The 12,440-nt window shown below is 44.2% G+C and overlaps 1 protein-coding gene across 1 annotated transcript in view; it reads right to left on the bottom strand.

The window, feature by feature from the left end:
* The window catches only part of LOC140404429 (probable E3 ubiquitin-protein ligase HERC1), a 300,792-nt gene that overhangs the window by 40,443 nt on the left and 247,909 nt on the right, over positions 1-12,440 (bottom strand). The window contains 6 exon segments of the mRNA XM_072492956.1: positions 327-508; positions 643-781; positions 1,291-1,416; positions 1,502-1,567; positions 4,406-4,699; positions 4,812-4,985. Coding sequence (XP_072349057.1) covers positions 327-508; positions 643-781; positions 1,291-1,416; positions 1,502-1,567; positions 4,406-4,699; positions 4,812-4,985 — 981 coding nt within the window.

The following is a 12,440-nucleotide window of genomic DNA, read 5'->3' on the forward strand; positions in this document are numbered from 1 at the left end:
GATGTGAGCAATCAGCACACACCTCACTTCACTCGCCCTTGCTTCATGTGCGAATCACTTCAGTCGCACCGGTAGGAAAAACTATGCAGACTGATACCTGCAACCCTGCGCGTGGGCAGCGGTCAACAAAATGCCTTATGGGCCGCGCTCAGAACTCAGATGGGCCGCATGCGGCCTACGAGCCATCAGTTGCCCTTCATTGCATTAGACAACGAGTGTGTGACAATGCCAGGATCAATCTTGTCCTCAATAGTCGATTAGCCGAATCCATTCATCTATTAATTTACAGCATCCCGATTTAATAATTTCGCGACAGATAATCTCACCTGAACAACCTCCTCTCCCTGCAGTGCCTCAATCTGCCGGGGTCTGCGCTGCCGATCACTGTTTCCGTGGCCCAGCTTCCCATAATCCCCATCACCCCAGCTGAAGACTTCACCACTTTCTGTCAGGGCCATAGAGTGACCATCGGATCCACAGGAAGTCACCAGCTGCGTTACTACAAAACCTGTGGCATGCACAACAAGAAGCAGGATCACAAAAATGTGAATGTCGACATTATGATTTCAATGATTAACAACAGTCCTTTATTTGTTAAGCTGCTACAGTGCTAGATTTTGCCTAATAAGCCTTTAATTGTACCTTGCAGTGCCGAAATAACGGTCAATACATGAAGATCATCTGAATTTCCTTGGCCAAGTCGACCATAGCTTCCCTCTCCACATGCCATCACTGTTCCATTAGCTTGGATAACAAAAGTGCAATTCTGGCCACAAATAACCTGCGGATAGCAAATTACTTAAATAAAATTACTTAGAATGTGCAAGTGGCCATGCTTTGACAAGTGCCACATTTTGCTTCCAGTCAATTCCTCATTACAAAAAGTGGGGACAGCAAGGCAGCACAGTGGTTAGCACTGCTGCCTCATGCCGCAGAGGACCCAGGTTCGATCCCGGCCCCGGGTCACTGTCCGCGGGGAGTTTGCACATTCTCCCCGTGTTTGCGTGGGTAATCCCAACACCCCAAAAAGATATGCAGGTGGGTGAATTGGTCACGCTAAATTGCCCCTTAATTGGGGGAAAAAAAAAAGAATTGGGTACTCTACATTTATATAAAAAAAACAGCAGTGATCCAAAAATTAAGATGGAAAAGATAAATCTCGAATGATTTAGTGCTTAAGAGAATGGAGGTCAAGAGCTCTTTGCAAATATTTATAGCAATTCCCTGCTTTAAGTTCTCCTTTAATTTTAACGTAAATTCAAAAAGGTCAAACTAACTACTTCAACGTACCTGCTGAGCTTGTGAAAATGAAGGTGCAACAGTTGGTACCATTACGTTTCTTCCAGCCTCCGCCAACTGCCCGTGGCGCCCTGCTCCCCAAAGATAGACATCACATTTTCCGCCCAGATGCCAGTCCTAAACAAGTATGACAGATAGGTTTTAACCTTCACAGTACCATTAAACACAGGGCTGAAGTATACTTGCAAAAATAAGTGATTACCTCCGGCCGAGATGATGCCCACGACATAATTTGCTCATCCATTCCAGTAAACCATTTACTATTGTCCTGTAGTTGAAAGAAATGACAGTATGCATGAAGCATATGCAGGAAGCCTTGATACGGTGACTCCTTTGTAAAAGTGCACTTTTACAAAGACTTGTGATAAAATGAGCGTGTGAGCTGTTTAAGTTCCATTATTGAATAAGGACCTCAGATTACTGGTAAATTAGCAAACTCATAGACTAATCTAATCTGATCAGCAAACCATTTGCTGCAGAATTATCAATGGATGCAATTTTATCAGTCTAGGGGCAGAATTTAATGTCCACCCCCCTGAAGTTTGGAAGCAGGGAGACATTTAACTGGGCAGGAAGGTGACAGGTGGGGACTCCACCATCTTCCCACCTCTGCCCTGATTAAATCAGGGGAGAGAAAGCTCATGACAGGCCTTCCCTGCCTCCAACCAATTGAGGCCCTCGAGTGATCAATTCATACTCACTTGGTATTAACTCAACAATGGGGGGGGGGCGCGGTGGACATTAAATTCCCCCAGTGGCTCTTGATAGTCGGAACTTTTCATTCCCTCGACCCCTGGTCCCAGGGGAAAGCCTGCCACTGACCTGTCACGTGCCTGAGTGACACGTGATGCAACAGGCTTTCCCTGAAAGAAGTGATGTACTGCTCTTGCCGGCTCTCCAGACAGTTACTAGAACCACGTTGTCTTCAATAAATACTCCCCAATTTCTCAAAGGGTGACGCCAACAACAGTGCAACATTCACTCAGTCCTGCATTAAAGTGTCGGTCTGGATTTTAAGCCCGAGGTGGAACCTTGAACCTACAACCTTCTCACTTAAAAGGCAAGAATGCTGCCAGCCAAAGAACAGCTGACACAGGCTTCAGAGGAACATAGGAGCAGCAAGCAGCCATCTGTGCCTTCGAGCCTGCTCCGCCATTCAATATCATGGCTCAACTGGTAGTGATCTCAGCTCCACTTTCCGGTCTGCTGCCCCCATAACGTTAGATTCCATCGCCTAAGAAGAGAGAGACATCTGTCTTTTTAGGGGTTGGTTCAGCACAGGACTAAATAGCTGGCTTTTAAAGCAGAGCAATGCAGGCCAACAGCATGGTTCAATTCCCGTACCAGCCTCCCCGAACAGGCGCTGGAATGTGGCGACTAGGGGCTTTTCACAGTAACTTCATTTGAAGCCTACTTGTGACAATAAGCAATTTATTTAATTTCATTTCAATTAACCTGAAGAAAGGCAAGACCAGCTAGTCATTATTACATTGTGAATGTGTGGGAGTTTTCTGTGGACAAATTGGTTGCAGCATTATGAAAATACTTGACCAAAGTACTGATGTTGCAAAAGATGCTAAGTAAATGCAATTTTTTTCTTTTGCATCGGCAGTCTGTGAAACAAGAACTCGGGTCTTCCGCGCCATGAGGCAGCGGTGTTAACCACTGCACCACTCCAATGAATACAGGGATGATGGGTGATCAGGACTTGGAGAGAGTTAGGACACAGGCAGAGTTTTAGGTGATCTCAAATATACACAGGATGGAAGTGGGAGGCCAGGCAGAAGTGAATGCGTCAATAGTCAAATATTAAGATAGCAAAGGAATGGATGAGGGTCTTAACACATGAACCGAAGCAAGGTGGAGTCAGGGGATGTCATGGAGATAAAAATAGGTGATATTTCTGATGGCGTGGATATATGGGTGGAAGTTCATCTCGGTGTCAAATATGGCACCAAGGTTGCAAACGGTCTGGTTTAGACTCTGACAGTTGGCTACACGAGGAACGGAGACAGTAGCTAGGGAGTGAAGATGGTGGCTTGGACTGAAGGCAACTGAAACAACGGATTAGATGATTGGTGGAGTAACAAAAGCATGTCTCAGCATTATCAAGAGCCACTGGTCAAAGAGAGGCCAACGGTTCTATTGAAAGACAGCACCACTGGGAGGTGGTGGCAACTCCCAATACAACAGCATGAAAAAAAAAAAATTAGAAATCTTTGTTTGAATTGCCTGTGCCTGGACACAATCCAGGACACAGCAGTCCACTCGATCCATCCACTGCCGTAAACATCTGCTCCTTACACCACTGATACAGTGTGTCCCATATACAAGAAACACTGCAACAACTCACTTCTTCGAGAGCACCTTTCAAATCCACAATCTCTACTGCTTAGAAGGGCATGGGAACACTATCGCCGGCAAGTTCACCTGCCAACTTACATGTTCTTATTTGGAATTATGTTGCCTTGCATTCACTGTGGCTGGGCCAGAATCCTGGAATTCCGAGTGAATTTGTTAATTTGGAAAAGGTCACTTTTGCAGAATGAGGTAATGTTGCAAATGTTGATCTGACGAGGCTTTGCCACCAAATCACTTTCTCCTATCTCAATGGCAGCCCGTTGTGCATTGGTGGCTGCCATCAAACAAATAGCAGTCACTGCTTGCCGTCTCTAACTCTCCAGCTGCACCAGGCAGGCTGCAGTGATTGAAGGCACTGGCTCACCATGACTTCTTCAAGGTTCATTAGTGATGAGCAACAAATGCAGGCCCAGCCTGTGACGCATGTATTCCACAAAATAATTCAAATTAATCTATTAAGCCTATGCAAGGTGTCTTTTCCATCCAGCTTTGCACCCCAAATACATTTAACGCATTTGTAATGATATACAGGCATTCTTTCCCCCTCTCCCACCAATTCCCCACACAAACCTGAAAGATAGCACCACTGGGAGGTGGTGGCAACTCCCAGTACAACAGCATCAAATACATTTAAAAAAAAAAATCTTTGTTTGAATTGCCTGTGCCTGGACATAATCCAGGACACAGCAGTCCACTCGATCCATCCACTGCCATAAACATCTGCCCCTTACACCATCTAACTTACCATCACATGAGACAGTTCTTCTTCAGGTACAGGCTCTAGGTCTGGAACAGTGAAACATTCTGGGAATTGTCCTCCTTTTGACAACGCTTCCGCCGCCTTAATAGTGGTCGAGAAACATTCCAACCAGGACCACTCGGAGGAGTTCCAGTTGACAGGATCGGCGGGACAATTAGTATGATGAGGCGGTACCGGTGGATTGCACAACAGCCGATCCAGTTGAAGGCCTACAGCTAATGAAGCTAGACACTGCATGTAAGGACTGTGGACAAGTTGGTCTCCACATAGAACATGAGGCTGTAAGGAAAAATATGACAATTATTGACAGTGCAGTCTTTCACAGACGGACAGGTTTTGGTACACAAAATTGGCAGCATTGTTCTCATCCCCATCTTGCTCTTTTTACTACCTTTTCATATGCGTACTGCTCCTGCAACATTATTGGCAATCTTTCAAGGAAGGTCCTCATGCATGGTGCCATGTTTAGTCCAATAACTCCTTGTTTTTTCAGTGAGGTCCTACATGTTGCTAGAACATGGTTTGCAGTTATCCATTCAGTCGGACAGTTCACCACTAACACATCCTGTCAATCAAAGCAAAGAAGCAGTAATTATGGTGCCCTTTCCACACAAGTAACTGAATCATTGTATTTAGTTGTAATCATTGTATTCCTGTACCGGCCTCCCCGAACAGGCGCCGGAATGTGGCGACTAGGGGCTTTTCACAGTAACTTCATTTGAAGCCTACTTGTGACAATAAGCGATTTTCATTCATTTTTCATTTTCAACGAGCTGGTACCAGAAGCATACAAACAGAAATTGTGAGCTGCAAGAAAACAGTGTGGACAAACTTACCTTGAATTTGAAAGAGTTAAACAAAGTAATTTTGTAGTGGGTGCAAGTATTAAAATAGAAAAAAAAACTTATGATGTTCTTAGAGATAATTCTGTCGCAGGAATTTAAAGATTTGTTGCCTACAAAGATTAGAACTCACCGTCGCATCCTATTATGTCTTGTTCAATTTGTGTTACTGCCGTTACTAGGAAAATCCATGATGCATCTGCACGATGCATTGCAGGAACTCGCCAAGGCTCCTTTGGCAGCACCTTCCAAACCCACAACCACTACCATCTAGAAGGACAAGAGAAGCAGATACCTGGGAACACTACCACCTGGAGGTTCCCCTCCAAGTCACTATTCATTTCAACGTCGCTGGGTCAAAATCCTGGAACAAACTCCCCAACAGGGTATACCTGCACCTTGGAGACTGCAGCGGTTCAAGAAGGCAGCTCACCACCACCTTCTAAAGGGCAATTAGGGCTGGACAATAAATGCTAACCTAGCCAGCGACACCCACATCCCGTAAAAACGAACAAAAAGAAACATACCAATCTATGGAACCCAATTCTTGAGCTCATTTCATAAAGGTACATAATATCAATCTAACTGATAAAAAAATTCATATAATTACATTACGCATGGAGCAGTATAATCTCCTTTAAATATTTATCTTGAACAACAGAGGCAATTTTAATTGACGGTTGTTACTACGGCCAACAGCTCAATGTTATAAGTGAATAACTTCCCACTTCCCCACATTATACATCATCTGCCTCCTTGTTGCTCACTCACTTGACCTGGCTACATGTCTTTGCAGGCCACGTGTCCTCTCCACAATTTATTATTCCACCTAACTTTTAAATCATTCGCAAGCTTAGATACATTTGGCCCGTCTCTTCATCCAAATCATTAATATAGATTGTTAATAGCCGAGGCCCCAGCACTGATCCTTGTGGTAATTCACTCGTCATAGTCAGACAATTAAAAAATATGCCCTGTTTATTCTCTGCTTCCTCTCCGTTTATCCATGAGCCCTTAGTTTGCCTTTTGGAAATCCAGGTATATTACATCTACTCGTTCCCCTTTATCTTCCCTACAAGTTACATCCTTAAAATAGTCTAATAAATTCATCCATATTTCCCTTTAACAAAACCAAATTGTCTTGTTCTAATTATACTATTGTTATGATAGGGACATATTAGGAACTTGGGTCCAGAAATGGGGTCCAAAATGTAGCAGGCAATTTACAAAGAACAAAGAAATGTACAGCACAGGAACAGGCCCTTCAGCCCTCCAAGCCCGTGCCGACCATGCTGCCCGACGAAACTACAATCTTCTACACTTCCTGGGTCCGTATCCCTCTATTCCCATCCTATTCATGTATTTGTCAAGATGCCCCTTAAATGTCACTATCGTCCCTGCTTCCACCACCTCCTCCGGTAGCGAGTTCCAGGCACCCACTACCCGCTGCGTAAAAAACTTGCCTCGTACATCTACTCTAAACCTTGCCCCTCTCACCTTAAACCTATGCCCCCTAGTATTTCACCCCTCTACCCTGGGGAAAGGCCTCTGACTATCCACTCTGTCTATGCCCCTCATAATTTTGTAGACCTCTATCAGGTCGCCCCTCAACCTCCGTCGTTCCAGTGAGAACAAGCCGAGTTTATTCAACCGCTCCTCATAGCTAATGCCCTCCATACCAGGCAACATTCTGGTAAATCTCTTCTGCACCCTCTCTAAAGCCTCCACATCCTTCTGGTAGTGTGGCGACCAGAATTGAACACTATACTCCAAGTGTGGCCTAACTAAGGTTCTATACAGCTGCAACATGACTTGCCAATTCTTATACTCAATGCCTCGGCCAATGAAGGCAAGCATGCCGTATGACTTCTTGACTACCTTCTCCACCTGTGTTGCCCCTTTCAGTGACCCGTGGACCTGTACTCCTAGATCTCTCGGACTTTCAATACTCGAGGGTTCTACCATTCACTGTATATTCCCTACCTGCATTAGACCTTCCAAAATGCATTACCTCACATTTGTCTGGATTAAACTCCATCTGCCATCTCTCCGCCCAAGTCTCCAACAATCTAAATCCTGCTGTATCCTCGGACAGTCCTCATCTGCTATCCGCAATTCCACCAACCTTTGTGTCATCCGCAAACGTACTAATCAGACCAGTTACATTTTCCTCCAAATCATTTACATATTCTACAAACAGCAAAGGTCCCAGCACTGATCCCTGCGGAACACCACTGGTCACAGCCCTCCAATTAGAAAAGCATCCTTCCATTGCTACTCTCTGCCTTCTATGACCTAGCCAGTTCTGTATCCACCTTGCCAGCTCACCCGAGCCTGTGTGACTTCACCTTCTGCAACAGTCTACCATGAGGGACCTTGTCAAAGGCCTTACTGAAGTCCATATAGACAACATCCACTGCCCTACCTGCATTAATCATCTTGGTGACCTCCTCGAAAAACTCTATCAAGTTAGTGAGACACGACCTCCCGTTCACAAAACCACGCCGCCTCTCACTAATACCTCCATTTGCTTCCAAATGGGAGTAGATCCTGTCTCGAAGTATTCTCTCCAGTAATTTCCCTACCACTGAAGTAAGGCTCACCGGCCTGTAGTTCCCTGGAATTTCCTTGCTACCCTTCTTAAGCAGAGGAACAACATTGGCTATTCTCCAGTCCTCCGGGACATCACCTGAAGACAGTGAGGATCCAAAGATTTCTGTCAAGGCCTCAGCAATTTCCTCTCCAGCCTCCTTCAGTATTCTGGGGTAGATCCCATCAGGCCCTGGGGGCTTATCTACCTTAATATTTTTTAAGACGCCCAACACCTCGTCTTTTTGGATCTCAATGTGACCCAGGCTATCTACACACCCTTCTCCAGACTCAACATCTACCAATTCCTTCTCTTTGGTGAATACTGATGCAAAGTATTCATTTCGTACCTTGCCCATTTCCTCTGGCTCCACACATAGATTCCCTTGCCTATCCTTAGGCCAACCCTTTCCCTGGCTACCCTCTTGCTTTTTATGTACGTGTAAAAAGCCTTGGGATTTTCCTTAACACTATTTGCCAATGACTTTTCGTGACCCCTTCTAGCCCTCCTGACTCCTTGCTTAAGTTCCTTCCTACTTTCCTTGTATTCCACACAGGCTTTGTCTGTTCCCAGCCTTTTAGCCCTGACAAATGCCTCCTTTTTCTTTTTGACGAGGCCTACAACATCTCTTGTTATCCAAGGTTCCCGAAAATTGCCGTATTCATCCTTCTTCCTCACAGGAACATGCTGATCCTGAATTCCTTTATACTGACACTTGAAAGCCTCCCACATGTCAGATGTTGATTTGCCCTCAAACATCCGCCCCCAATCTAGGTCCTTCAGTTCCCGCCTAATATTGTTATAATTAGCCTTCCCCCAATTTAGCACATTCACCCTAGGACCACTCTTATCCTTGTCCATCAGCACTTTAAACTTTATTGAATTGTGGCCACTGTTACCGAAATGCTCCCCTACTGAACTTCTACCACCTGGCTGGGCTCATTTTCCAATACCAGGTCCAGTACAGCCCCTTCCCTAGTTGGTCTGTCTACATATTGTTTTAAGAAGCCCTCCTGGATGCTCCTTACAAACTCTGCCCCGTCAAAGCCCCTGGCACTAAGTGAGTCCCAGTCAATATTGGGGAAGTTGAAGTCTCCCATCACCACAACCCTGTTGTTTTTACTCTTTTCCAAAATCTGTCTACCTATCTGCTCCTCCATCTCCCAACATTGTGACTGCACCCTTCTTATTCCTGATCTCTACCCATATAGCCTCACTGCCCTCGGAGGTGTCCTCCCGTAGTACAGCGCAACTCCGCCACCCCTTTTACATCCCCCTCTATCCCGCCTGAAACATCTAAATCCTGGAATGTTTAGCTGCTAATCCTGCCCTTCCCTCAACCAGGTCTCTGTAATGGCAACAACATCATAGTTCCAAGTACTAATCCAAGCTCTAAATTCATCTGCCTTACCCGTAATACCTCTTGCATTAAAACATATGCACTTCAGGCCACCAGACCAGCTGTGTTCAGCAACTTCTCCCCGTCTTTAGGGGTTAAACAGACTGAAAGAAAAGACTGCTGGCAGCAGATTCATTGGGATACGCCCACAGCCTGAGTTACCTTGTCCCATTTAAACTTCACCATGTTAACAGGATGCGCTGGTTCAGCCAGGATGATCTACTCAAGATCCATTGTCATTTGGGACAAGTTGTTTGACAAGCCGTTATCCCATTACAGAGTCTGATGACCAAATTGTCCGTCTAGTCGCATACGAATGGCATTGTTCTGGTCTTGTGTTAATGGAGGACCTTTGTTTGAAGAGTTAGGCGGAGCTTGGAGAGCGTGCGAGAGAGAGCTCAAGCTAGAGAGATGGCTTTGGCAAAGGATTCTCAGCAAATGTCCTTAACAGAAGAAAGGTTGCTTCTGCAATGCAAGTGTTGCCTTTTCCTGTATATGTAAGTGGAACGAGAGCTGTATTTTCATGAGAAGTGTTGATTGATGGGAACTAGTGTTAAGGTTAAAAAACCTCTTGGAATTTGTTTTGTGTTAGAATTGAAGCAAAGTTTAAATACTGTTTTCTTTTGTTTTAATAAAGTTGGTTTATAAAATAACCATGCCCTATTTCTTTTATCATCACTCCCGGAATGAATCAAACTTTGCGCACCGCCGTAAAGTTTGGCATTGTTGAGGACTGACCCTGTATCCGTAACTCTATTCTTCGCTAAGTGCATTGTTAAGATTCCATTAATAGATTTTGGCACATTCCCAATAAATGATGTCAGACAAACTGGCCTGCAGTTCCTGGTTTTCGCTCTCCTTTCTTAAAATTTGTGTTACGTGTGCCAATTTACAATCTGATGGGACCGTTCCCAAATCTAACATTTTGGAAAATCATAGCTAGCTCATCCACTCTCTCTGCAGCTTAGAAGCCAAAGGTGTAAGGAAGCTATCAGTCACAGGTTTTGACGAAGAGACATCCAGACTCTAAACGTTAGCTCAGTTTTCTCTCCACAGATGCTGTCAAGACCTGCTGAGATTTTCCAGCATTTTCTGTTTATTGTAGTCACAGGGATTTATTGGATTTTAGTCCCATAAGGTTCTCTTAAAAAAAATTAAATTTAGAGTACCCAATTCTTTGTTTTTCCAATTAAGGAGCAATTTAGCGTGGCCAATTCACCTACCTGGCACATCTTTGGGTTGTGGGGGTGAGACCCACGCAGACATAGGGAGACTGTGCAAACACTACGCGGACAGTGACCCAGGGCTGGGATCAAACCCGGGTCCTCGGCGCTGTGAGGCAGCAGTGCTAACCACCGTGCCACCCTGGTCCCATTGGTTTCTCAACAGCCTTTTCTCCACTGATATTAATTACCTTACCGACCTCTCTTTTTGGCCCCTGGGTTATCCTCTTTCTGGTGTGCAACCTGTGTCTTCTACTATGAAGACAGACAAAAATATTTGTTCAATGTCTCTGCCATTTCCTCATCCCCCATAATTTCTGTTTCTAAAGGACCAATGTTTAGTTACTCGGTTTTGTTTCTCCCAATGGAATGCATTTTTGTTGAACATTTTATTATTTCTTTCAATGTTTCCCACTGTTTGTCTGCCATATCTTTTAGTCTATTTGCACAATGAAACATAGTTAGCCCTCATACCTATGTAATTGGCTTTGTATAGGTTTAAGATTCTTATTTGCGATTGCAGTACATCATTTTCAAACGTAACATGACATTCAAAATACCATGATCATTATATCCCAGTAGATATTTTACTATGACATCAGTAATTAAGTCTGCCTCATTCCACAATACAAGATCAAAGATCCCTAGTGAGTCCCACAATGTACTGGCCCAGGAAATTGTCAGGAAAACATTCAACAAACTCATTTTCTAGACTTCTCCTGTCAACTTTATTCTTCTTTTGTACTGGGACAATCAAGTCCCCCAGAATTATTACACTGTCTACATCGACGCCACCACCCTCATCTGTTACTTCATCAATAAAGTCAAGCAAGTTAGTTACATATAATTATCCCCTATCAAATCCATGCTGGCTTTCCTTAATTATGTCACATTTTGTCCCGTATTTCTAGAAGTTTTCTCACAATCCAGATTGAAATGGGCTAAGAATTGATAAGGAATTGATGGGAGAAGCAGATTGTTTGCCTTAGAGAAGGGAAGGCACAAAGGAAAAGAAGAGATGATAAAAGTGGACTTGGATTCACTCGTGGCTTTCAAAAGGGAATTGCATAAGCACCTGATGGGGAGAAATTGCAGGGATAAGAGTGGAGTGAAAATCAGCGAGGCGAGTCAAATGGCCTCCTCGCTGTAGCTGCTCTGTGATTCATGGCCTTCTCCTGTCCTAAATGATTTGCTCTAACACTCCCAGCACAGAAATTCTGTCACCTTGACTCTGGTACAATCTCTACTAATCAGGGCATAATCTTTCAGTCATTGTGCTCCAGCCCTGTGTATTTCCCTCACAATTATTCTGCCTTACCAACTTCCTCACTCCCTTCAAAGGTGTCTTACAAACATCCATTTGCCTCTTGCCATATCCCTTTCTGATTGATTGAGCCAAGCAGTGTGGGTGGAGTCTATCCAATCATGTCCATATGTTCTGGTCCTACCCAGAGTTGGGGAGGTTTTGGGGCTATTTTCTTCCGCACTATGTCGGCAATCTTGCAAATGGATTTGGAGCCCAATCCCATAGGGGCCTGTCATGTGAGAGTACCTTTAAGAATGGATGTTTAAGCAATGTACCTTTAAGAAATGGAGCTGATCATATTACTGAAGTGATGTCAGAGGGTGGGGGGGGGGGAAAGGAAAGCTGAGCTCACTTCTGCTCTTTGAGTTTCAGTTTGAGAAGGCAACTGGGAGTGCCTGTGTGTTTTGCTGTGAGCTGCATGAAGAAACACAGAGCTGGTCTGATGATTTCTGCAATCCAAAGACTATAAATATATTGAACGTAACCTAATGTGCTCCTATTTTTGAAGGTTTGAAGTCTTTTGGATGTTTAAAGGAACAGTTTGAAGGATTATTTAGTGTTGTAGTCTTTTGGGGTCATCTTTGATAAGGTGTTAAGGTATTCAATGTTTGTTTTAAAAGGGTTAACTTGAGTTCATAGAATAAACACGGTTTTGTTTTA

This window comes from Scyliorhinus torazame, chromosome 30 (assembly GCF_047496885.1).
Source record: "Scyliorhinus torazame isolate Kashiwa2021f chromosome 30, sScyTor2.1, whole genome shotgun sequence".
Classification (NCBI taxonomy): domain Eukaryota; kingdom Metazoa; phylum Chordata; class Chondrichthyes; order Carcharhiniformes; family Scyliorhinidae; genus Scyliorhinus; species Scyliorhinus torazame.